The sequence below is a fragment of the Puma concolor genome, chromosome C1 (assembly GCF_028749965.1).
Source record: "Puma concolor isolate L17-30 chromosome C1, mPumCon1.1.hap2, whole genome shotgun sequence".
Lineage (NCBI taxonomy): Eukaryota > Metazoa > Chordata > Mammalia > Carnivora > Felidae > Puma > Puma concolor.
The window spans coordinates 73536471-73564104 of NC_141674.1; the positions used below are offsets into that span (position 1 = coordinate 73536471).

Consider the following 27634-nt stretch of genomic DNA (forward strand, 5'->3'; position numbering starts at 1 on the left):
GATTTTTGCAAGATTATTCTTTATTGTAAATACTACTTTAAACTTTAATTTGCAGATTTCTTATTACAATTTATTTCAGAAACTCAGTATGTTTACAATGAATTTGTCTGGGTAAAAAGTATTTCACCTGAGACAAAAGAAAAGCTACCACGTTGAAAGATGATATAAAAGATTAAATTGTCAATAGGACGAAATTTGATATATGAAATCTGGAATTCCACTTTGGAGTAGTAGAACTGCATTCACTGCTATGGCACATTAAGTGAACCTGCATAGTTCTTAAAGTAGATCACTTAAGGTATCAAGAAACTTTGCCCTAGGCCCATATCTCCTTTATCATAGGTATTTCCTAGATAGTCTGTTCGAAACATTCTCATCCTGGACAGTACTGACATTTTGAGTCAAGTAATTCTTTGTTGTGGGAGCCATACTGCATTGTAGGATATTTAGCAGCATCCTGGCTTCTACTCAGTAACACACCCACACCCCCAATTGTGACAACCAAGAAGATAGAGCAAAATATTTCCTGGAGAGCAAAACCACAAGATATTAAAATTAATATTCGTTTGTTTCTGCCATCACCTGCCATCTTTCCCAGATTTTTCAAGCATCTAGAATGTCTCCATTATTTTAAAATTGAAAACCATGAGAAAAAGGAATCAAGTGTCACTTCATAGTCAATTTTGTAATTCTAGATCTTTAGCAGATGATTCATATATTTAATGGAGAATAATACTTTAAATGTGTATGCTTTTTACTGGACGTTAGCATCATTAGCCTTTTTTTTCTTTTCTATATTTATAGAAAGAAAGGAAACTATTACAAAATAAGAGACTGGATTTGGATGCTGCGAAAACCAGACTAAAAAAGGCAAAAGCTGCAGAAACTAGAGCCTCAGTAAGTAGTATTTTTTAATAGAAAAACATTCTAGGTTGATAACTTTAAAATTTGTAAAATATTTTACTCCTGTACCATGCAAGTTATAGTTAATTATGAAGACTAGACTATGACTTTTAGTGTTTTTAAACAAACTTACCAGAGCTTAATGCATCCAAATCAATGCAGAATAGTTATATCAACAGGTAGTATTATTTCAGCAATATACCTGTTGCTAAAAAATAAAAATTGTGAGAGCTCCTAAAGCTGTATCATGTTCTTTAAATATCATCAGTAATGTTAGAAAATATTCTTTTGGAGATAGGGTTATTAGCTTTGAAATAGAAAAACAAATAGTAATTAAGATTAGAAAGAATCAAATTTGAGATTGCTTGTGTGTGACGTAAAAATTAAACTGGACTCCTTTTCACATGTGAGTCAAACTGGCTAAAGGAGTTGTCACCAAGAATTCCAAAACCATTCAAACAGTGGCAGCATGGACTCCCAGGTGACTATTTTGCAGGGGAGGAAACTCATTTGGATACATAAGTTCTGGTATATTTTTCATAAAATCAACCTCAGTTTAGTCTTTTTAAATAGAGTGGGTTTATATTAAATGTAGTAATTTAATGATTTATGTATGTATATATTTATAACTTTATTGAAAGATTTTATTTATAAGCTTATTTAATCTAGTATTTATACTATTTATATTTCCATTCCAAAGATTGGAGACGTCAATCAGATTTGAGATTTATGCCTTTACGATAGTACAATGTAAACCGGTCTGAATTTATTAGAGAAGGCTAACAAATTCTTAACATATATTAAGGGATATGTTTTGTTAAGAGGCATGACATTCCCCCTGCCTTCTGATCCCAACTCAACTACCACTGTCCTCATCAAGAACCATTGCCTTAAGGAACATAAACCACAGTGCTGGCAGAAGTTGACTGTGGCTCTCTTGTTTTGGGAAAGAAGAGGTTGACATTTGGTTTACAGTGAAATTTAAAACTGGTAAAATTGGTATTGGGTTGTGATGTCTTATGAAATTACCCCAAAACCTTATATGAGCTGAATAAATTTTTTTCTAGAAAAATTTTTTTCTAGACAGCTCCTCTTTGGAAGACACTGTATTAGTTACTGCTGGAGAGCTATCTTTGACAGAACATTGAATCCAAATTCACTGGCTATTTCACCTCAGAATTTATTATGATGTCATCATCAAGAACACCCTAACTTCCCCAAACAGGCTTTTTGCAGAATAAGAACTTTAAAAATGAACATTGTAGGGGCGCCTGGGTGGCGCAGTCGGTTAACCGTCCGACTTCAGCCAGGTCACGATCTCGCGGTCCGTGAGTTCGAGCCCCGCGTCAGGCTCTGGGCTGATGGCTCGGAGCCTGGAACCTGTTTCCCATTCTGTGTCTCCCTCTCTCTCTGCCCCTCCCCCGTTCATGCTCTGTCTCTCTCTGTCCCAAAAATAAATAAACGTTGAAAAAAAAAAAAATTAAAAAAAAAAAAATGAACATTGTAGGTGGCAAGAGACTCTAAATTAGGATTGGTTTCTAGTTGCTAATAAAAGATTTATGTGGTAAAGTATAAATTGATTTTTTTAAGATACTAATGTCATAATCAGGAAAAAAAAATGTTAAGATAAATAAGGATCATTTGGAAATAAGTGTTTGAACCAGAACAAAATCTCTTTATTCAAAAGCCTACATGTGCCCAATAATGATTGTGGAATGAGAAGAATACCGTTGTCAAGTGTCAGTACAAAACTTTATTTTGTAGTGCTTACACAAGCACTATTACGGGATAATGACTGTGTCTACTTTTTTACCTGAAAAAGTTCCAGAAAACTCATAGATTTAACACTGTAAAGGTCCTTTAGTTATTCGAAATTATTTTGCCATTGCTATTAAAGTTTGTAAGAACTAAATATAATAGTAAACAAACTTTGAGAGATGTTTCCTTTTGATGTATCCAGAAAAGATCTTGGCAATTTTTCTTTACTGAGTATTGTTGAGGGCAGAATTTTTTCCATGAGAAATTACATTTAAAATACCAAAGAGTATACAAATGACTTTATTGAACAATTTTATTTTTATACAACTTTTCTAGAATTTATATATTACGTAAAACAAATGTAACTATAGCCAAATATTTAAAATGTTAGTCCAAACAGAAATTCACATTTCCTGATTTTAGTTGTGTTCTTTTCCCCTAGATAACCAACTCCTTTTTCTTCCAACTTTATAGCAGTAAGTCTGAAATACTTTAGAAAGGAAAAGTCCTATTAGTTTGTTATTACATAAAACCTTGAGGCATGCCTATATTTTGTGATCTCTGGTGGGGTTTGTTTTCTGTATTTCTCTTCTGTTTACTTGAAGAATACAGAAAAATAGAAACCACTAGGAATTTGCGGGTTTTTTTTCCTTCTTTGACCCATTTCCTCGTTCCTAGTTGGCAGCTTGAAGAGGTTATTCTAATCTCAGAATTTCTTTGATTTCACTTTATAAATCTCCATGTATTGTTTTGTGAGTAGTTATTTCTCTGCAAGTAAGGTTTGGGACCTGTGTACCTGAAGACTTTTTTTTTTTTTAGCTTTTTTACTGGCTTCTTGTGACCTCTTTTTCAATTCTATATTTATCAAATGCTTATTTTGTATAACATGCTCTGCTGAGGAGTTCAGAGATAAATAATGCAAAATTTCTGCTGCCCTCAGTTCACAATATAGTACACTAGATTGAACTTTTTGATGATGTTAGCCCTATCAGTGAAATATTTATGCCTGTATACAGTATTGCTACTTTACTAACTTGTATTTTATTAGTTAGCATGTTGAAGAATGGTAACGCAACATCAAAAGCTTTTCTCAAAAATATACCAGTTGAGCAGAAAGAAAACCTACTTGAATGTTTTATAATGAACAGAAACACAGTTTTGAAAATATTCTAAAACTTACATCATAAGTAGCAAAGGCAAATAAAATTTCTGCATTTAAATTATAAGGCACTTTATATAAGGCACTAAATAGCTTTATTTAGTTCTATATAAATTTTTTAAAATTATTTTAGACTACTGTTAATGGGAAGAAAAAAATCATCTGGTTTCAAAGCTAGTATTTCGAGGTTTAGACCTCACTTTTAGGTATACAAATACAGAAAATACATCTTCAAATAACACAGTATTATGAATGTCCCTCTGCCTGCTTAAGCATTTATTTTCACAGATGTCTAAATCTTTAATCTGTAAACTGAGCACCATCATATTACTTTAACCTTAATGTACACATATGAGAATTTAAAGCTTATTAAAAATATAAGGATTGACCTGCCTTTCATATTTCCTTAGGGTATGCCAAGACCTGGCTGAGGCTGACTGAAAAGAAAATGTGGTTAAAGGCATCATATATTCATAAAATAGAAATGATCTTTGAATAGGAAAATTGTGGGTAGGCAGAAGGGCTTTCATAGCTGAAAATTTAGTAAAAATTATAGGTAACTGCAGCAGTTTTTAAAGTGATGTTTCCTTAAATGATTCTAATTTAAAATCAAGCATCAGCCATGTTTTTTGTCTTTAAAAATTTGTATCTTTTGGAAAATTTTGAATAGGCACCACTATGTGACATTCCATAGAGCAATATAGTTTATTGTGGGTTTTTTTTAAGTAGAAGACCATTTTTCAGCTCTCTTAATACTTGTTTGTGTGTTCTTTATTGTGAAGAAGTAACTTGTTTCACTGTGTTCATTGGTATAATGTGTTCTTTGTCTCTTACCTATGCACTTAAGCAACTAAACTCAGCTCGCCTTGAAGGAGATAACATTATGGTAAATTTCTCTTACATGCTCAACTTCCTGCATGTAAAATGGCTGAAGGTTTGTTGGCCTACTGTGTTTTCTACATCTTCAGTAAAGTGCCTTCTCTTGCTATTATCTGCATGTAAAAGTCTAAAGTAGTCGAAGCCATGAATTCATTAGTCCAGCAAAAATCACAGGGAATACTAGCTGAAGTAATATTGGAACTTGAAGAAAAGAAATTGTGTTCTAATTGCCAAATATTATTATCTATGCCAAATTCAGGTTTTAAAATATGAATTTATATATAAATATATAGTGCCTTTTATACCTAGTAATTAAGACATTAATTTGGCTGGCACTTTGCATTTTTACTTTTAGCAAAGAAAATTAACAAAATTTACTTAGAGAAAAGTGTAAGGTATACAGATTTACTTTGTTTCTTAGTATCTTTGATGTTTACCTTAACTTTCACCCAAACTCAACATTGAATTAATTTCTTCAGTTTCAGGCCAAGACACTCCACCTCCCCCTGATATTTTGGGTATTTTTATAGTAGCAAGGCCCATTCCCTATCCATTGCTAATTTACTTTGGAAAGCTTCAGGATATTAATTAATAGCCTTGGGTAAGAATTGGGAATGAGGATTGTTCTATATATGTTGAGTCTGGCTTGAGGAAATTTTTGAGATTTTTAAAAATTTAAATTTTTAAAAATTTAAAAATTTTTAATTTTTAACAAAATGGAAATTCATAAAATCTGAATATAGCCCCAAAACTCATAAACATTAGCCAATAAAGATTTATAGATGTGGTGTTTGGCATTATACTGCTAGATAAATTACTTCCATAGAAGTGACATGGAATCTGTAGTACAGTTTATAATAAATTCAGTCAGCTGTTTTTATTCCATTAGCATTGAGCTGAAGGGGGGAAAATGTCCGTGTAATCGGAAAGTTTATGTAAACAATATTTAAAATGCATTTTTGTTGTTTAAACTACTATGATCACCAGAGCCCTGGCTAAATCAGGGCTTTCCTTAGATAGCAAGAGAATGCATTCATTTATTTCCATTGTCCTATTTGTAGGTGAATGAAAGTATTAGACTATTTCAGTCATTGGTAATTGTCTATAGATCATAGGTTTTCTTTTATTTTAGGTAAAAGTATCCTAAACAGTTAGCAAGACTATGTTCCATTTATTAGGCATTTGTGTTACTACTGATGTCATCTACTTATATGTTTAACTCTGGTAATTTTAAACTATTTCTCAAGTATAATGTGCTCCACCAGTGGCTATATCAATGTTCACTGTCTATTTATCCTTGCTTTATTTTAGTTTCCCAAAATTCTAGAATTTTAGACCTAAATTAGAAATTACTTAGTCTAAACCTCTCATTTTACAAATTAGAAAACTACAACTAAGAGGGGCTAAATAGTCCCAATTTTGGAAAACTATTACTCTTATTAATTTATAAAATTAGTATAAGATTCAAAAATTAACAGTATTGATACATATGAAGGCATACTTTCACAGTATATTAAACTATACTGATTCACTATTGTGTTAATGTGACTCCGGAAAAGGAGAGTGTGCCCTTTGAATTTAAAATAATTACATTTTTCTATACTAAGTTGTAGAAAATGTTAAATTCCAACTTTCTTTCATGCTGTATATTTTTCTCTAATTTTTAATGCTGGCTAGATTTGGGCAGAGGAAGTGACAAAAGTAAGTAAATTATTAAACTACAGAATTATGAAACAAGAATTTAATTGTCATTCATTCAGTAAATATTTCTTGGACAACAGCCAATAGGATAGGGCCAGTGACAGTCTTTGTTACTATATCTTTGTTACTTATAAAATCTGAAAATTATTATAGAAAGCTCAGATCTCTTTGGCTAGTAGTAGCTCCACAGAGCAGTAGAAGAATATTACAGAGATGTACTGTGCACACACTCTGATAAATACTAGATACATGCTACATTAAGTAGTAATATTTACAGTGCTTGCCAGGAAACAGTGTAAATACTTGGTTTACTTACGTGACAATTATGTAAAATATAGTTTACGCCACGTCTTGTATATTCAGAGATTGAATATATCATATGTCACACAAATGAGTTTCCTAGGTAACAAAAGCTTGTTCCTCCAGCACCAGAGCTAAGTCTTCTGTCACTTTAGTTGAAAACAGTTTTAAAATAGTATTTTACTGCTCCATTAGGTAAATATAGGATAGCATGTATTTAATTTCATTTACAGTTAGGGTCACTATTATAAATGTACATTATTGTACTGTATAACAATTAGATCTGTTGTTTGTTTTTGAAGTATGTTGTCTCCTCCCTCAGTGTTGGACTGTCACTTAGAAGCCCCACATGACTGCTACTGCTACTAGTAGGCCCTCTTTCTGTATTTCCATTTCTCATTTTATCTAGGCTGGGAAATAATAAGCAAGAATGTAAGGAATAAAATTATGACTTTAGGCAGATTTGTTTCAAATGCTACTTAAGGTCTTCAGAAGCATTTTTTATTTACTCCTCATGTTCATGCCTACCAAAATTTGACCTCCAGATGAGGACAGTGCTGGAGATTAAGGGCCGGTGGTAACTGCGGCCCCTATTTTTTTTTTTTCAAACTTCAACTTTTTATTTTTTGACTTTGTAGGAATGCTGACTATACAGTCTGCTCCCTGAATAGGTTATGGGGTTTTGACTCTATGAATTGGAAATTCAGTATGAAATGCTTGACTTCTTCCATCCTCTATTGTGAAATCCATTTGTCAGCTTAGTTATGTTTCTGCCATGGCCTCTGGTTGTTCCTGAACCTCTAGCATGAAAAGAGGGCAGAGTAACATGGAAGAGAATGTAAGTTGAACAATGAAACCAGGGTCTCTTCCACTCTGGTTAGCAAACAGATACACCAAAAAATCTCTGATACTGCAGTCTCTGTGAGTTTGGGAAATATGTGATATATACAATGGGAAGAAGCCCATGAAACAAATATTTACAGTGTGTGTGTGTGTGTGTGTGTGTGTGTGTGTGTGTGTGTGTGTGTGTGTGTGTAACTTAAGAAAATATATCAAAATGGATTTAGGGAGATTTTTTTTTTTCCATACTCCTGTCATTTTTATAATTTAAAAAATATATAATTTTAAAACTTCATATCTTCAAATGTTTTAAGATTTAAGCCTATAGAAAAAAATAACACTGAACAAAATTTCACAGCAAATGCCTCAAAAGCATAACCACCAAATTTCTAGCTTCTAGTTACCCAGTCCTGATATCACAGATCAACAAATTCTTGCCCTTTTTCCAAGTTACGTCCTAAAAGAGTTCTTCTTGCTTCCCTAACCCAAGTTATGCTGTCATATACTCTGGCAGGAAAAGGTCTTTCCCCTAGAACTCTTTGTCTTAATTGTAAAATTCGTCAGGGAATGAGGTCTTCTGGAGGACAGAATAAAAACCCTTAAATGTTTAAAGAAAGACAGTTCTTTCTTTAAACCCTTTTTATCTGTCTTTCTAATAGGGATCATTCTCTTCCTAAGTAAATGATGCCAAACCTATTTTAGATACCTCAGCCTTTTATATTAATTATTATGATCATTATATGTGTCAGCAGTAGAGATGGTTTGGGACGTCTGACTGCAGCTACCCCAGGCATACACTGAAACTTGTTCAAAAAATGGGATTCATTTCCTTCCTGTCATTTACCTTTTCTAAATACAAAGTCTGAATTGTTCAAAGAATGACTTCCTAGGCTTTGTAACATGGTGCCTTTCTTCATAATGAAATCATTCAGTTTTGCTCAAACACGGAAGACTGATCTCTTATCCTTTGTGAGATCATTTTATAACTTTTTTTACTCAGTGTCCTTAACTAAAACACTTCCACTTCATACTCAGACTTTCCAGTCCCTTAATCTATTATCTAGCTTACTTGTTTACACCTTGTATAGAAATACTGCTATTTAGTAGGCTTTTCTGCCCTTTCTACTAAAAGCCATTAAATCAAATTGTACTTTCACTAGTCTTGTTTACTTCTGAATTTCATTTATTTTGGGTTTATTATGGTAACTTCTTAAAACCGTTTTGTATTCAACCAAGCAGAACAATAAATAATGCAAATGTAACTCTGAAGTGATTGGTTTTCCTTAACACTTTACTTAGGAAGAATATTGATTGATTCTTTCCTTCTCCTGGGACTTTTTTCTGCTTCATACTGGCTTCTAGATGAAACTTGTAACTTCAGCTCTGTTATCAAAGCACCATGCATTCTGGTTTCAGCCAAGTAAAATTTAATTTTAACTTTTGAATTATTGAGTAATTCAAGCTCATTTCCATAAATCCAATCTAGTGGTCACTTCTTAGTCACTCTGCCAGGTCTGTTACCAGTGGGATGAAAATGATTATAGCAACTGACTATTTTGCTTCCTTGTTGACTGGTTCACTAGGTTAACTATTGCCACCAAACGTTGACGGAGAGGAAGATGGGATGTGCAAGGAAAAAGTTTAGACCTAGTTTTTATACTTACAACAGTCTTAGAAATATTACTTGGATAGGTGGGGGGAGCTATTTATCCTGGAGAGGTAGTATAACATAACAGTATTAATGATATTCTCACCAATGATGATTCCCTGTGTGGGATAAGCTGAGTATTTTGAGTGAGATGTGAGATTTTATTTTTCTCCTCCTCACTTACTACCAACCAACTCTGGCTAAAGGTTTAAGATGTTTTTTATTGAGTATTTACTATTTTTATTGAGTTGATTTTTTAGTGAACTATTTTGTCCCAGCACTGAACCTGTATGAGAGGGTTGAAGCTAGTAGTAGTGGAGTGCTATTATATACACCTCTTTCCAGCCATGAGGTCAGTGACTTCACCTTGGTAGCTTGAAATGATGTGTGGTTGGAGTATTTGCACCATGAAAATCAGCACATTAGAACTCCCCCAACCCCAGCTAGTTTATCAGCACACTACTGATTAAAGGTCACCCATAACTTGCAGAAAAACCCTAGTACATCTTGTAGATAATAGTGATGCTTAAGCCATATAAAATGCAAAGTTTAGAAAGAAAACTAAAAAGTCACCCCTTACGCAAAAAGAGTTCCTTCTTAAGGAACCTAAGAACTATATGCCTAGAAACAGTATGTTTGATAACTAAACATAAGAGGTTAAAATCTAGGGCACCTGAGTGGCTCAGTCTGTTAAGCGTCTGACTTCAGCTCCGATCATGATGTCATGAGTTCAAGTCCCACATCAGGCTCTGCGCTCTCAGCTCAGAGCCTGCTCCTGATCCTCTGTCTCCCTCTCTATCCCATCCTCCCTCACGTGCTCTCTCTCAAAAGTAAACAAACATTAAAAAAAAGAGAGATTAAAATCTTATGGCTTTACTCTTAAGTTTTTTCATTTGAGATTAAAGTCTATCTTTAACTTCAAAATAAATTAACCATAGTAATAATTGAGAATTTTTTCAAATATACTTCTAAACTAATATTCTTAAGATTTTATAAAATGTTATGACCTTTTATATTGACATGACAAAATACATGACAGTATATTGACTGTCCCATAGTAGTGTTTCTAGGCTTTTATGTATATGTCATTAAGCTTTGACATTAATAGATTTTTTTGAGTCAATTAATGGTAAGGAATACATTCTATCTAGATTGAGTAATATAGAAAAGCTGAGGTGTAGAGTTCAGGGAACAGTTTAAACTCAAAGCAGAATGAGAGCATTGCCAGCTCATCATTCAGGGTTTACCTGAGAGATTTGTAAACTGTCTAAACAAATGTACATAAAACGGACTAAGTCATTAAGCAAAATTCTAAAACTATATTCCAATTTAAGTCTGAACAGGAATTGAGAATAACCCAAAGTGAATTTGATCGTCAAGCAGAGATTACAAGACTTCTGTTAGAGGGAATCAGCAGTACGCACGTGAGTGTTCATTAACTGGAAGTTTGTTTGAAACAGAAGACTTTGATGGTCCTAAGGCACTTTGAGGGGGGAAAGCTGAACTTCTTTTTCAGTCACTTACCAAGGAAAATTTAAATTGTGGCACTTTCCAAGATACATGGAGAAATATTTTAAATTTTTGTTTATACTTCATCACCTAGTTCTCCCACTATCATTTGTTGGCCTTTATTGGCTACACGTTTTGTTCTTACACTGCTGACCAAGGTCAGTCTCAATAAGCCTTGTAATAGAATGCTAGTTACTGGTGTTTTGCCATGAGTATATGTCGTGCTTTCTTGCTCCTTGGAATTTAACACTTTTAAGTAGATTATAGAACTGAGAAGTAACTGAAACTTTCCTTTACAGGCCCATCATCTCCGCTGTCTGAATGACTTTGTGGAAGCCCAGATGACTTATTATGCACAATGTTACCAGTACATGTTAGACCTCCAGAAACAACTAGGAAGGTGGTAATTTCCTTTTCACACATAAAACTCCTGATAAGAGAAGAAATTCAGATTTTTGCATATGAACTAATGATAGAGGTGAAGATTCAAAGAATTAAAGGCTTGTGTTAGCTTGCTTAAAATCAGATTTTTTTTTCTTAAGGAAAGTAATTGTCAGACTTGTGAGGTAGCAAAAACATTTTGAACTCTCCTGGCACCAAAAGTGTTTGAAGTTCACTTTTCTGTGCAATTAGTTTTTTGCAATTAGTTGAGGAAAGATTAACTAGTTACATCGACACTTATTTGCCCTTAGAGATCAGCTAGCTAATTTATACTTATTCATTACTCACTTGTTCACTGCTTAAAAAAAAAAAAAAAAAGTTTTGGAATAGTCTGTAAGACCTCAAGCTCATTGATGTTATTATTAAAAATCATATTTTAATATACTTTAAAGCAAAGTGATAATGTATAACATGCATAGCTCAGTCATTCATTCATCAGATATTTATTGAACACTTGCCATATACCAAGCACTGTTCTGTACTCTAGGATTATATCAGCACACAGAACAGGCAAAATTGCTTACCCTTATGGAGTTCACATTGTAAGGTTACACTGGAAATAAAATGATGTATAGGACAAACATGGTCTCTACAAGGTCTAGATGGAAATACCTAGGTATTTAAAGTCTAGCTAGAAATAAAGGCCATTGGGGGATGGGCCAGATGGCAAGTGGAAAGGTAGAAGTGTAGGTTCCTGCAAGGGACGTCTGACTGTGACTCAGGTGGGTCTAGCAAAGTTTCACAAATGAAATTATTTTAGTGGAAATAATTTAGATGAAGAAAGGGGCAGGGACAACAAATATTCAGACAAAGGAAGAACACGCATGTAAAAAGGCCAGGGAAAAAGAGTAGTGTGGCAAGTTCAGGGAACTGACAGTAGTTCGTTCTGGCTAGAGTGTACATGGTGTTTGAGTTAAGGAATGGGGTGGTAGATGAGGCTAGATGAGTGAAGCAGGGTCATGTCACCAATGTCCTGTAAAGTAAGTAATAGTAAGGAGTTTAAGATTTATATAGTGAGAAACCATTAAAGCAGGGAGTGGGTGATACATAATATTTGAAGGAAAAATATCAAGAGAAGATAATTTTAAGGAATAAGGTGGGGTTTTTTTAAGTGGATTCAATATTCTTTTCTGCATAATCGTTTAAAACTGGGCTTAGAACAATATTAGGCACATCCACAAAACCAATTTTAGATTTTAAAAATGAATCGTGGTCTGATACCATTGGTTATTGCAATAGGATTTACAGAAGATTTACACTTCTGTATATTTAAAGTTTTGTTAGTGGTGTTAAATACCTGAAAGCAGAACACCACTTTATCCCCACATCGTTACAACTATTTTAAGCCCAAGAAGCCTTAGTACTTTCTTTTCACTGTGTCCTGATACAGCAGAGGGGTTGCTGTTGTTACCATCTATACTTGCACTCTGCTTAAAGCCATACAAATGCTTGGAACTCTTCCATCCAAACAAAATGCTAGTTATTGCACTTTAGGGTAAGCTCAGACATTACCGTGAACTGAGTGCTGCTGTTCTGGGGAAGAAAGCCTGCCCTCAAAGAATTAGATTACTGGTAAGGACCAGTGATAGAGAGTGGGGGAGGGGGAGAGAGTTTAAAGTCTTTAATGTTGCAGGTTATGCTTTGTAAGAGTGTATAGAAGTATTCAGTTGCAGAACTTGACAAATCATCCAATTCCATGCTAATTCAGAAGCTATTTCTGAGAAGTAGAACCAGGTTATAAGAGCAGTGTTAGTAGCAGTAGTAGTAACTGAAAACAGTAGTCATTTAGGAAGGGCTCTAGTTGTCCCCAGGCACTCCTCTAGACACCTCATATGTAATGTTACAGTCCTCATACCTGTGAGGGTGGGTACCATTATCCACATTTTACAGATGAGGAAACAGAAGCACTAGTCACAAGGCTAGCAAATGTATTTTACTTTTAAATAATTAGAAGGTTTTAATACATCAAGCTACAGTAGCAGAAAGTCTATAGTTTTTAAAATATCAATAAAAGTTCTTAGAAGGTAAAAATGGTCTTTCAGGGTTTTTGTTTTGTTTGGTTGGAGGGATGGGTGTTGGGTGTTTTTCTTTTTACCATTAATTCCTCCAAAGTGACATAGGTAGAGGTCAGTGGTGAACAAAGGTTAATTATACTAGTAAATTTGAAAGTAAAATTCCATAGTTAGAGGCTTTAAAAACACGTGTGTATAAACACACTTAAGTGGGGAAAGAGAGGGGTTTTTTTTGTTTTTAATCTTCAGAAATGTGTATATTTAACCACTACTGAGGAACTGAGTTCACTGAGCAAGAGATGCTAAGAAATGTGTTCCTAACTTTATAGTAAAACCTGAATTAGAAATTAGTTCTTTTTGTCATTAAAACCCTATTATCTATCAGAGAAACATTTGCTTTTAATTTTTAAAAATGCACTATTCCAGGCATGAATGATACAGCGTAAACAAAACAGAGCAAATCCCTGTCTTCGTTGAACCTACATCTATTTGGGGGCAGAGGGAAGTAGAAAATCGATATGGCTGTGAATTACATACTACATTAGAGGGTGATAAATGCTGTGAAGAAAAATAAGTGGAGAAGTGCCTTGGTTAGGGGTAAAGGTTTGCACTAGTTAGAGAAGACAGACCTGAAAGATGAGAGGAAGCAAACCATGCAGGCATCTGAGAAAAATTGCTCCAGGAGAGGGTACGGCAAGTACAAAACCCTGAAGCAGGAACATAGCTGTAATGTTCAAGCAACAGTGAGGAGGGCTCGGCTGGAGATGAATCGAGAAAACAGGAGAAAACGAACACGGGAAGCTGGGACACATGGGGCTTTGGCCTTTATTCAGAGGTGAGAAGCCTTTGAGGGTTTTGCCCTGAAGAGTGACAGATTCAACTAGCATCTAATAGGACTATTCTTGCTGCTCTGTTAAAGATAAATGCTAGAGGGCATGAGTGGAAGCACACAGAACTGTTTGGAGCTGATTGCAAACTTTTAGCCTATCCAGTCAGGAGATGATGGTGGCTTGGATCATGGTGAATGTGATAGATGTGGTAGAAATGATCAAACCCTGGGTACATTTTAGAGGTAGAACCAGCAGGATTTGCTGACAGACTTCATTTACATAGGGCTCAGAAGAGTTAAGAATTATTGCAGGTGTTTGGCCTGTGCAACTGAAAGAAGGGAGCTGTAGTTAATTAAAATGGGGAATGTCACAGGAGGAGGAGGTTGGGGTGGTAGATCACCCCAGTTTTACACCAGAAGCCCAATTTTAGACATAATGAAGTTTGAAATGTCTATTAAACATCTAAGTGGAGATGCCCAGTTTTAGGATATGCAGGTCTGGAGTTTGGGAGCTAAATTAGAGATACAAGTTAGAGAGTGGTCAGCATATCAGGGATGTTTAAGTCTCAGACTAGATGAAAGGTAGTAAATATAGGCAGAGAAAAGAAGAGGGCTAAGGGCTAAACCCTGAAGTACTCCAGCACAGCTAAGGAAGTGGCGGTAAGGAATGAACAGTAAGGTAAGATATAAACCAAGAGTGTGGCCTGGAAGTCAAGTGAGGAAGGTACAGGAAAGTGGAGGGAAAGGATCCACTGTGATCACTAGATATGTCAAGTGAAGTGAGGAATGTCAATGGACCATTGGATTAGAACATTGAAGTCCTTGCTGACCTTGACGAGTAGTTTTGGTAGAACAATAGGGCCAGATCATGTCTATAGTGTAAGAGAACAGAAGAGGAGGGACTATGATGGTAAGTTTAGATAAATCTTTCAAAGGAGTTCTAGTGTAAAGAGGAACAGAAAAATGAAGTAGTAGCTGGAGGAGAAAGTGGGTCTCGCAGATTTTTGTTTTTAAGATAGGAGAAATCAGAGCATGTTTGCAAGCTGATGAGAATGATACAGCACATAGAGAAATAAGATAGCATGGGAAAAGGAAGAATTGCTAGTGTGATATCCTTGAGAGGTAAAAATGAGATTTTGTGCACAGGTGGAGAAATTAGCCATAGAAGCATAGACAGCTCATCTGTAGTAAGAGGAGAGATGACCACAAACACGTAGATGTGTCCTGATTGTTCTTTTTCCTCTCTGTGAGAAAGGAAACAGCTCATCAACCGAGTATAAGGTTAGAGGAGAAATTGCTAGAATTTTGAGGATGGATGAAAGTGTATGAAATATTAGAAGAATGGGAAGTGAATGGACTTAGAGAAATGTATAGTAATTGCTAAGCAGCATTGTGGACCCACTTGAGGTTCCTACTCATAAATTGAGGGCAAGGCCAGACAACATGGTTTTGTACTTTTCTCCTCTCAACAGTAAATAACATGGATACTGAGTAGGTTCATAGATTTTTACCAAATGAGTAATTTAAAGTGAGGAATATAGGAGATGAAGACATATGCAAGGGAGTGATTATAGTAATTACCATGGCCATGAAGGACGTATTAGTAGGACCATAGATCCACTATAGACTTGTTGGAGAGTACTGGGGAAAAAAAGGATGATGGTCAGACAATGGGATGTTGGAAATTATTATTGCAAGGGTTATAGTTTTTGGAATTAATGAGGTCTAGATGAGGCAGTAGAAATGCGTGGCTGAACTACAGGATCAGGTACAGAAAGAGAAGATACCATGGATCTGAAAAGGCAAAGTGTTGGAAGAATTGTCTCTATGGATATTATAATCACCAGGTGAGATACAGTATCTGTGAGCCAGGAACTAAAATCTTGTAGAAATGGAGAAGGGAATGAAACATCCATAGATGATGGCAACAAGAGATGATGGGTAGTAAAGAGTCAAATAACCTGAAATTCCAAGATTGGGCGAGATTGGTTAGAAGAGTGTAGAAATGGTAATGAGGACCATACAACTCCTACTCCATCCACTTGTAGACTCAATAAATATGAAAAATAAACACAAGCATAAGAGGGTGAAGGAAGGTTTAGAGAAGAGGTTATGAGACTAACGAGAATTGTGTTGTTGGCTGACTGATTTCCAGATGGCACAGTGGTCATAGAAGAAGGAAGTTGTGTTTTATTTAGGGATGAATTTCACCCATCTTACCAGATGAGACCTTTTATATTTATTAAAATTTAAATATGAATTTTCATAGGAAATTTTCAACCTTAGAATTGGCTGGATGAGAATGAATATAGGCCAGCCATTTGATGCTCTTTTCCATGTAGTATTGGAGAAACAGTAGCTTTACACTAAATGGAAAATTTTAATTACCTTTAAAATATTTACAAGCACATTTGTCACAGAAATTTCACTAACTTCTTTTTAAAAAAAAATTTTTTTTTTAATGTTTTATTTTTTCGAGAGAGAGACAAGAGTGTGAGCAGGGGAGGGGCAGAGAGAGAGGGAGACTCAGAATCTGAAGCAGGCTCCAGGCTCTGAGCTGTCAGCACAGAGCCCAACGCGGGGCTTGAACTCACGAACCATGAGATCTATACCTGAGCTGGAGTTGGACGCTTAACCAACTGAGCCCCCAAGGCATCCCTAGATTTCACTAGTTTCTAATAACACTTTACTATTTTTCCCCTACAAAAAATACAAGACAGAATGAGCTTGTGAAATTTGCCCTATTCTCCCATCGAGTCTTCATTATGGTAATTATTACTCATAACGTAGTATTTGTATGTCCATGTCCTTCCCTTGTGTATATGTCCATAAAGGAAGGGTATTGTTTCATCCTTGTGTCTTTAGCTTATGGTAGTGATGTTGGACATGTAGATTTTCCATAAATATTTGTCATTTGAACGAATAGGAAAGTGTGATTGGATCAGTTTTATAAAGAGAGTTTGGTTATTCAAATATTTCTCAAAGAATTAACTTGAGAAGACTTCACTCTTGTGGTGGTATCTAGTATAAAAGTGTTATTCATTGATATTTTTATTTAACAATTCATAAAGGCAAGAAAAGATTAATAAAACATACTAGTAGAAGTTTTTTGGGTGTTTTAAGGATAAACTCATTTTTTTCTGGAAATAGCATGTTTTTGGGGGGGGTATTTTGTTTTTAAACTTCAAGTTTATAATTGTAAAGACAGCTTTGAAAAAAAACTTCCAAGTACTTATATTTGAAAACCACCTGCATGGGGCGCTTGGGTGGCTCAGTCGGTTAAGCGTCCAACTTTGGCTCAGGTCATGATCTTGCGGTTCATGAGTTCAGGTTCCACATCAGTCTCTGTGCTGACAGTTCAGAGCCTGGAGCCTGCTTCAGATTCTATGTCTTCCTCTCTATGGCCTAAGAGGCATAAGTTAGTTAGGGTACTTTGCTATTAAAATATTACATCTGTAAATCTTTAGCCAAAGTGGAAGTTGGTAGAAAGTAAACACTGCCACCAAGTGGCGGTATTCAGAAGCTATAGTCACTTGGAAATTGATAATTGGCCATTTTTTTCCAACAGTTTTCCATCCAATTATTGTAACAACAATCAGACTTCTGTGGCACCTGCACCATCTGCTTCATCAAATGTGATTGGTTCTTCTGCCTTGACTTCAACAAGTGGTCTGGTAATCACCTCCCCTTCCAACCTCATTGACCTTAAGGAGTGCAGTGGCAGCAGGAAGGCCAGGGTTCTATATGATTATGATGCTGCAAACAGTAGTGAATTATCACTTCTGGCAGATGAGGTGAGTAATATATGGGTTTAAGAAGAAAACTATCATAGATTGACATACCTTCTAGTATTATAATAAAATGCAAATTCTTTATTACTTCTTGGGAAATAGTTTATCATGAATGCTTTCATAGATTTAAGATGGTTATATCAACATTTTATAAAAATTTTAACTACTATTCTTTAATAGAATAGCACAGATTTAAAGTTTTTAACTGCTAAATAACTAGAAAATTTCTAAAACTGCCTCTAATAAAATCCTTTATCTTTCAGCAAAATTAATAATGTTTAAAGAATTTTGATAATGAATAGCTTAAACAAGTTACAAATGTTTATTTTCTAACATAGTTAATAACTGGAACTATTTTATTTTGTAGGTGATCACTGTGTTCAGTGTCGTTGGAATGGATTCAGACTGGCTAATGGGGGAAAGGGGAAATCAGAAGGGCAGGGTGCCAATTACCTACTTAGAACTGCTCAATTAAATAGGTGGACTATGGAAAGATTACCCATCATGACACCAGTATTTATATACAATTAACTCTGAATAAAGCAGGTTTAAGTATCTTCCATGTTAATGTTCTTAGGAGACTGAAAAGAAATACCAGCCATCAGAAACCAGCCTTTCTGCCAGTGAAATTGCATGGTAAATATTTCATTACAGAATTTATGTTAGTGCTTTCATGCCAAGAATGTTTTCTTACAAAATTCCCTTTCTACTGAGTTTCACTAATAAGCAGCTTCTACTTTTGAGCTCCAACTTAAAGCAGAAGAACTGTTTTCTACTGAATTTTTTCATTAATGGCAAGCTTTTTCTTTTATGTAAAATAAATTTATTGTGAATTGATATCAGTGACTCATTTATTAGGTATAATTTAATAGCCAAAGAATAAAATTAAAATTTGTTTTAAACTGTTGGTTTTAAAAGAGCTCTAGGGTGTAAGCCTCTTTTGTGAAAAATATAATATTTCTGAATGTTTCCATAAACAGAAATGCAGTTAATCTACCATGTTTACCTTGTTTTCCAACAGAAATGGAGTGATTTCAATATTGTATCTCAGTGGTTTATTTTGGAGGTTTGGTGTGGGGGGGGGTGGTTATTAAACACTACTGAATGATTTCTTTTAAATTTAAGAACAACTAGTCCTTGAAATCCTTGAAAAGGATTACCATATTTCTCTGGTATGTATTTCGTTAAGGTTCTAAAACATCTGGAACAAGTTCAATTTGCTAAACAATGCTTTTAAGATTGTTTAATTGGCACAATTTAATGCATAATCAGAACTGGATCTGTTAAGAACATATTTCAGTCAAGAGAATGTGTTCTTATGGAACAATAAATTCTTATCAAAATATTGATTAGTGCAACTACACTCATTATAGAGGAAAATTGCATACAAACAATACATTTTTGGTTACTCAATTTACTAATAAAATTTTGAATATTTATTAATGAACTTAGGTTATCTTGATCAGGATCTCCGGTTGTGAAACACACTTACAGTCAGAAAATTGCTGTTTGGAGCATTGCTATGAATCAGCAGATTGTTTCCATGTTAGGACTTCTGCATTCATTCTCATTCGTTCATTCATCAAACATTTGTTTGAGGGCCAGGCACTATGCTGATCAGCTGGGGATACTACCCTGAACAAGATGCACAGTCCTTCCCCCTGCAGACCTTAAGTAAATAAATAGGCAGTTGCCATATAACAGAATCCATGTCATGATAGAAGGAATGCAGGGTGTTGTGTTTGAGACCTTTTGAGTCACTTAATTTGGATTTGGGGAGTGGGAGATGGTATGGAGGGGAAGTGTTCGAGGCAGAGGGAAAAAGAGCCTCGAGCCAAGAGAATGTGACATGTTCTGACAATTGAAAGGAGTTCAGTCTGGCTTACTCGTGAAGTGCAAAAATGTAGTTCATTTCTTCAGGGAATGTTAATGCATTAAAACACTTTTTGGTACTTTAAAAAATGAACACATAACACAAAAAGTATTTTCAAATTTATTTAAGAGCTCCTAATTAGAACTTTGTCAACATGTTGATAATAATTTAGCCCACAGTCCAAACTGTAACAGTAGTTGTTACCCTTTTATTTCTGTGCTGAGACACATTGCTCTACAATTTTATAATTGTACAAAGACACTTTGATTCACACTGTGAATCGCCATACTCGTAACCCTAACAGGTGTTCAAGCTGGTTAGTTAGCTATAGCACCAGCCAAGTGAGTGAACTTTTTCTTTCCCCAGAAGGGAAGTCTGTAGCCAGCCGAGAGTACCATCTTTTATGTTACATCAGTCCAGGTTTAGGATTTAGGAGATCATAGAAAAAATCTAGGTCAACTTAAACAGCAACTGGAAGTGAAGTTTATGAGAAGTAGAGTAGTCAAGGAGAAAAAGTATGCATACTGGAGTGAAACCACCCTGAGTTCAAATCCAGTCTTCCTCATATCCTGTGCTCTTTGAGCTTCAATATTATATAAACTGTTGCTTCCTTTTTAGTAAAATAGGGATAATAGTTATGCCACCTTAAGGTTATTGTGAGGATTATATAGCAAATGTTAACTTGTGTGGTAAGTCTTTTTTAGGGAAAAGTTTGACACATAGTAGAAACATTCTGTAAATACCAGTTTCCCTTTGTTAGCCCCCATAGCTTCCTGACCAATCCAGACTATAGGCCTTGTTTATGACTGTGTACCAGAGATACCTTTTATATCCAAGCTCTGTTCTACTTACCTGTATCCTCTACCCCCTTTAAATCACACCTAGATCTAGGTTTAACCTCACCAGAGTATAAGTTTTATCAGAACCTTTTGTTTTCCATCAAATGAATGTTGACTATAGTAATCCAATAATGTTAGTAACCTTCAATAATGTTAAGGTCCAAAGGCTTCTAGTGCCTTTGTCTACCACAAATCCACCATAATATATGGGCTTGTTCTCATGTTCATTGCTTTTTATGTTAAAGGGGTTTTGTTTGGTGGTTTGGGAGGTTTTTTTGGTTTTGTTTTTTGTGGGTTTTTGGTTTTGGCTTTGACTTATGAAGTCATAAGTTTGATTTTTACTCAGGTAAAAGCCCATAAAGTTTCTTAGACATAGAAGAAAAGCTTGGGAAGCCTAATAATTTATGGTGCAATTTAAAATTATTTAAATAAGCTCTGTGGCCCAGAGCTTAAAGGTATAGTAACGTGAAAGATGCACATACGAATGATGTAATAAACTTGGAAATAATTGTAGGCTCTTTTACAGACTGAAAAAAATTACAGGATTGCCTCTACATCTGTTCTCAAAGTAATCTAACCTGAAAGGTCATGGTGTTAAATCTTTTTTTAAGGTGCTAAATCAGAAAAACTGATACATTAGAACATTAGGTCCCAGAAATGGGAATGTGCCTCATTCTGTGTAACAGGAGAAATAAGAAACCTGAGGCTAGGGTCACCAGTGGGTTCGAGTCCATCCACACAGTCTGCTGTTACCCACTAGGACAAAAGAACAGAATGTGAATGGAGGAGCTGATACAGGAGCACCTTTCTGAGATACTGTGGGAGAGGTGACAAGTGCAGGACAAGAAGCAACAGCTCCGTTTACCCAGAGGCTCAGCTCACCTCCATGCTTTGTTGACAGGATTCCTCAAAAATCTCTTCCCTGCCTCCCAAATGCTTAAAATTTTGAGATCTGTGTTGCCTAGTATGTAACACTTGAAGCCTGAGTAAGGAGCCATAATAGCTAGCTAGCTTTGCCTCAGCCCCTCCCCCAGATGATTAAATGGCTGTTACCTTGTGCCCTTCCTCCCACATTATCCTAATTAGAAAGTCTGCTCAGTTAGGGCGCAGTGGTTCTCAGTGTGAGACCCTAAGATGCAATATCAGCATCACCTAGGGACTTGTCTAAAATGCTAATTCGTATTTCCAAGTACTTTCTTTGTACTTAATTTTTTGTCTTGAAGGGGCTATAGAACTGGTCTTAGTTCTTTCATGTAACATTTTTAAAAAATAGTTTTAAGACAAAAATTGTCTTTATTCTAGCACTATCATAATTTTAATTATATATAGAGTTACTTTTATAATTTATTTAATATATATCTGTCAATCTACAATATAGGCTCTCTGAGATAGAGGCTATAATTCTTTTGATCACAAATTTCCAACAATACAAGACCTAGCGCGTTTTATGTACCCAATAAATACTTGTCAAATGAAAGGGGGGGAAAGGCAATTCGTAAGCCTTATCTGAGATCCACTGAATTAAACCCAGGGGGTAAGGCCCCGCAATCTGTTTTTGTGAGTTTGAGAACCACCTCATAGAACAAAAAACTTGCCTTTCACCTTCAGGTACTCTTTGACATCACTTGAGAAATTTTCCCTGCCTTCTGTACTGTCACCCAGCACTGTTCTCAAGGGTAGAGGCACCTTGCTGGGCTCTGTTACAAGTGGGTGAGATAAAGGGATGCTTAGTGTGTGCAAGGGAAATCTTGCTTGGAATGCCAGTTCTTGGTTGCTGTGGAAGGTTTCTTAGGAATGAATCCCTTAGTCTGAGGAAGGGTAAGCTCTACGACCACCCACATTTCCACTTAAACACAGTGACAGTTTGACATCAAAGCACCCTGACAAGCCATTAAAGCAGTTTCAGACTAATGTTTACATCCCTGTGCCTCAGGTTACTAAGCTCCACTCTCATTCCTACTTCACAGGAGACTTTTTGAGAATTGTTAATGCTTTTTTAATAATACAAGTCATAGATGTGTTGGTAAAAAGGGGGAAAAAAAATGAAAATTTAGTTTGAAAGATAAAAATCACCTATCATCCCACCATCCGGGAGGACTGTTATTGAGGTATATAGCCTTCCAGACTCTTTTGTGCATTTATACATTTTTTTTTAATTGGAATCAAGTTGTACGTACTGTTTTGTAACTTTTTTTCACTTGACAATACCATAACTATCCTGCTGTGTTGAATCTATTTCTACATCTTTTTTAATGGCTGCACAGTATGCCATCGTATGTGCCACATTTTATTAAACTATTGTTGACTTTTAGGCTGTTTCCAATTTTTCACTAATAAACTGCTCTAAAGAACATTGTGTTGCTAAATCTTTTATGCGTTCTTAATATTTCTTTAAGATGAATACTTGGAATTGCTAGTGGAGAGAATATGCCAGTTTTTAAAAGCTTTTGTTACTGCCACTTTGCCCCCTAGAAAACACCAATTTACAGTTACGTAAAAGAATACTGTTTCTTTTTGGAGGGCTTCCAACTAAAGATTCTTAGGGCCTTCAGTTTAAAACTGAAGTGTAAGAGGAAGGTAAAATGACCCTGCAAAATTAAGATCAGTCTTAAATTATTCCAATGTGACGTCATTTACTGTTCTACTTTCTATTATGTGTTTTGTAATCCTTTCGGAATGTTTGTAGTACTAGCTTGCTCCTTTAATTCAATCTCCTGGAAACACAATCACCTTTCTGACTGTGGTGAAACGGTAAGAGAACAATCTTGAGTGGAACCTTGTGGTAATTTTTTTATTATTGTTTATTTTGAGAGAGAGAGAGAGAGAGAGACACGGGGGGCAGGGTGCAGAGAGAGAATCCGAAGCAGGCTCTGACGGTGCAGAGCCCGACTCGGGGCTCGATTCCATGAACCAGGAGATCATGACCTCAGCTAAAATCAAGAGTCAGACCCTAAACCGACTGAACCACCCAGGCACCCCTGTAATGGGGCCCCTCTGCATTCTAATGCAGGCTTGTAGTTGGTTTTAGAAAGCGTAGCTATAAAAAGAGAAGTAAAAACTTTGGAAGGTAAGCAGAACACTGACTTTCCTCCTTGAGCCTTTTTGCTCAACTCTAGAATGAGAGTAACATAAACCTTTCTTGTAGGGTTGAAAGGAGTACCCTGTTACAAAGTGCCTGGCACCCAATAGATAATAATTTATTACGCTTTCCAGCTGAGTGTGTTAGGGCAGTTGCTGTTACCAACCTCAGTGGAGTGAATATCACGGCTGTTGCCGAATAAAATCTTCCTGGAAGCTGTGGTGATAAATGGATATTGCCTAGTATATCCTGGTATACCTACAAAATCTAGTTCTTTAAAAAGCTGTCTAATTTTTGCACACTTAGGCATTCAAGTACCTAACCAGAATAAAACTCTCGGTCAAGGGGTAACATAGAAGATTTCAACTGCTATGCTTTTATGGCCATAACAAAGTGGTGATCAGTTTATTCTAAAATGGTGAGCTGGACAGGCCGACCATGCCAGACTTCTCCTAATGGAAACTGCCCCACACTAGTCTGAGAACCTGGCACAAAGGGCTCAGCTCAATATACAGGTAACGGTAATTTGCTAAGTCCCAATAGCATCTCCAGAACTAGAGGACAGAGAATTGATCCATCCATAATGGAAGAAATTTAGAGATGTATCTAAATTCTAAAAGTTGCTCAGCAGTATGTCCAAAAGATAGATGTCTCAGGGTTAACAGCTACAGTAATCATAGCAGACAAAACCCCAGAAACCAACTCGTCACATTTGGATGAACCCCAGTAAGTTTAAATTAGCCTCTAGTCTGTTGATTATAACTGGGAGCTACTCAGCCAATAAAAACTGAGTAATAAGAGAACTAAAGAGGGATGTAAGTAAGAAAGCCTATAGAGGAGGCTTCAGGTTTGTGAGAACAAAGCAGAAGTTAAATGATTATAAGGTAAAAGAAAATGGGCTATTATTACAGCAAATATTTGGAAGCCTGATGCACTGGGGGATTCAGCGCACATGTTTCTGCCCTGTCTCACATTCTAGTGACAGTGTCCGAAATACTGGGTAATCCCCAGCAACCACATATTCTGATGGCTGCTTGCCTTCTGTGTAGTTTCTTCTGTTCGGTCTGCCTGAAGACCCTCATTTGTTAAGAGCAAGCTCAAAGGCTCCCTCCTCTACGAAGATATTCTGGACTCCCTTAGGCAGAATTAATTATCCATATATCTATACGTGTAACTCACCTATAGCATTTATTGCCTTGAATTGCAATTACTTGCCAACATAGCTGAGCTCAAGGACAGGGACCTTGTGTCCCCTAACTCCTAGCTCACCTAAAGCTGAGTTCCAGTACCCCCGAAGCTGCTTCCAGCATTCTAATTTCTACAAAAGATCTATTAATGATTCAGACTTGGTGCTATTAAATGTATGTTTGCCCTAAGAAACATTTCTCCTTTTGCACACCAATATAGAAAATGATGCCTACTTTCTTTGAGCATAAACTCCAGAATCTATTGTTATTACTTCCTGTTGATTCTGATCCACTTTAAACAATTGCCATCACTAACTTGTATTTTGCAAAACTATAATTTATTAGGACATTTTTTTGCTGGTTAGATACTTCAAGTTAAATTTAGGATTAGTCATCTCAATTAAGTGAAGACTGGGCAATTTAGGTCATTAGCTTTTCCATGTAAATGTCCTCTGTAAAATGGGTTAACTTTCCTTCTTGTCTCCTCTCCTTTACCTCTTTTTTCATCCTACTTTTTTTTTCTATTTCTGTGCGTACTCCCTCTCCCTTCTTTCAGAAAGATTAGATGGTTAGGAGAATGTATACCACATAGCAGGAAAAAGGTAAATGTATAAAAGAAAAATGGTCAAATAGGAAAAATAAAATGTATGATTGATTTTGGTCAATTTCTATTCCTGAGTGGCAAATCTGACTCAGATTTTAGCAACCAAAAAAGGAAGGAAGTATGATTGAACTTCATATCAATGATCCACCTATAGAAACATGCTGGTGCTCCAAAGGCCACTCATTGGGGTGGCACCAAAGACAATATCAAGCACCAAAGCAGAGTTAAAAAAAAAAAAAAAAAAAAAAAGAGGCCAGAGCTCTTGCCCTGATTCAGGAATTAAATGTTACATATCTGCTATTTTGTAGGTTTCCTCAACCTGGGAGTATAAATGAGCACACAAGATTCATTTAACACCCTGAAATACAATGACTCCCAGCTTTCACCTGTCAAGGACTCCCCTTCCCTATATATTTCTCACAATCTCCAGGGACACTTAAAGACCACAGATCAATCTTCTCCTTTCTACCTGCTAGTGCAGAAAGGATTCAGGGACCAGCTTCCTGCCTCATTCTAGGACAGCCTAGGCCCTCCACCCCATCTTGCACACCCCCCATTCCAGTTGCCTCAAAAATTGCAGCTGCAGCCAATGATGCAGGGGTTACAGTGGCAAAACTGGAAGGTCACCCTTGGCCTCTGATGTAACAGTCTACAGAATTGAGCAAGGAATGCTGTTTTAATTAATACAATTTAATTGCAAGCAATAAAGTTGCTCATCATGACTCGAAGTATTATAGCTGTTACATGACAGAACTTTTCCCCTCCCCTATATAACTCATGGGGATGCACTACCTTAACAATACAGGTCTTACCCAGTCACCCATGCATCTTGTTAACCCTAATCCACCACCCCCTTTTTCAGTGCCAACTACGGCGCCCCATGCCAGGTTTACTGCTCCCTTAGAGGTAGAAATCAGAGCACCATGCACAATAAGCTATTTCTTCCTCCTTATGATGCTCAACTGAGGGCCTCTCAAAGCACAGCTCCCTAAGCTAAAGAGTTCTTTCAGTTTCCACATGCAGCCAAATCTTTTGGGAACAAGCCCCAACAAGGATGGCTGGTGGAGACAAATCCCACGATCGTACACTTTGCAGTGTCCACCTGGAACAAGACTCCCCTTCAACCCATAGCCTTTGGGGGAGGAGGGCTGCTCACCAGCCTCCAGGCAGACCTTCGTTCGTACTTCCCTTTAGTATGCTTCACAGGGATTGCATTTTTTTACAGATTGAAGGTCTGCAGCAGTCCTGCATTGAACGAGTCTATCAGTGCCATTTTACCAACATTTGTTCTCATCTTGTCTCTGTGTCATAGTTTGGTAGTCTTGCAATATTTCCAACCTTTTTCGTTACTATTATAAATTGTTACGGTAACCTGTAATCAGTGATTTTTTTTTTTTTTTTTTTTTTTACTTTTTAGAAAAGTTTTTGATTTGGGTATAGTTGACACACAATGCTGTATTAGTTTCAGGGGTCAACGTAGTGACTCAACAGGTTCATAAGTTATGCTACGCTCACCACAAGTGTTGTTACCACCTGTCACTGTTATAGAATTATTACAATATTACTGACTATATTCTCTATGCTGTGCCTTTTATTCTTGTGACTTACTCATTCTGTAACTGGAAGCCCGTGTCTCCCACTCCCCTTCACCCATTTTGCTTGTCCCTCCACCACCCTCCCCTCTGGCAGCAATCAATCTGTGATCAGTGATCTTTGATGTTACTATTGTCATTGGTTTGGGGCACCACGAGTCGCGCTCATATAAGATGGGGAACTTAAATAGTAAATGTTGCGTTTGTTTTGACTTCTCTACCAATGAGCCATTCCTGTCTTTCTCCCTCTCCTCAGGCCTCCCTATTCCCTGAGACACATAATATTAAAATTAAGCCAACTAAAAACCCTATATCGGCCTCTAAGTGTTCAAGTGAAAGGCAGAGTCACACATCTCTCACTTTGAATCGAAAGCTAGAAATGATTAAGCTTAGTGAGGAAGGCATACTGAAAGCCAGTGCAGGCTTAAAGCCAGGACTTTTGTGCCACTTAGCCAAGTTGTGAATGTAAAGGAAAAGTTCTTGAAACTAATCAAAAGTGTTCCTCCAGAGAACACATAAATGTTTTAAAAAAGGAAACAAACAAAAAAAGCCAACAGGCTTATTGCTGATATGGAGAAAGATGGAGTGGTCTGGATGAAGGATCCAACCAGCCACAACATTCTGCTAAGCCAAAGCATGACTGATCCAAAGCAAGGCCTTAACTCTCTTCCTTTCTGTGAAGGTGGGGAG

General features: G+C 36.2%; 1 protein-coding gene and 1 long non-coding RNA gene across 6 annotated transcripts in view; both read left to right on the plus strand.

The window, feature by feature from the left end:
* SH3GLB1 (SH3 domain containing GRB2 like, endophilin B1) overlaps positions 1 to 18607 on the plus strand; it is a 35363-nt gene extending 16756 nt beyond the window's left edge. The window contains exons 5-11 of one of the 5 annotated variants that reach the window (XM_086717460.1): positions 805 to 897; positions 4668 to 4754; positions 6377 to 6400; positions 10523 to 10612; positions 10997 to 11097; positions 17548 to 17773; positions 18138 to 18607. In XM_086717460.1, the coding sequence (XP_086573586.1) occupies positions 805 to 897; positions 4668 to 4754; positions 6377 to 6400; positions 10523 to 10612; positions 10997 to 11097; positions 17548 to 17773; positions 18138 to 18245 (729 nt within the window). In that variant the 3' untranslated portion in view covers positions 18246 to 18607. The remainder of the gene's footprint in view (positions 1 to 804; positions 898 to 4667; positions 4755 to 6376; positions 6401 to 10522; positions 10613 to 10996; positions 11098 to 17547; positions 17774 to 18137) is intronic. The other 4 variants (XM_025935186.2, XM_025935185.2, XM_086717461.1 and 1 more) reach the window with 4 other exon arrangements.
* On the plus strand, positions 904 to 4199 carry LOC147578146 (uncharacterized). Its single transcript, XR_015254842.1, has 2 exons — positions 904 to 2178; positions 2421 to 4199. It is a non-coding gene; the product is annotated as an uncharacterized LOC147578146 (long non-coding RNA).
* Positions 18608 to 27634: the final 9027 nt, after the last annotated feature.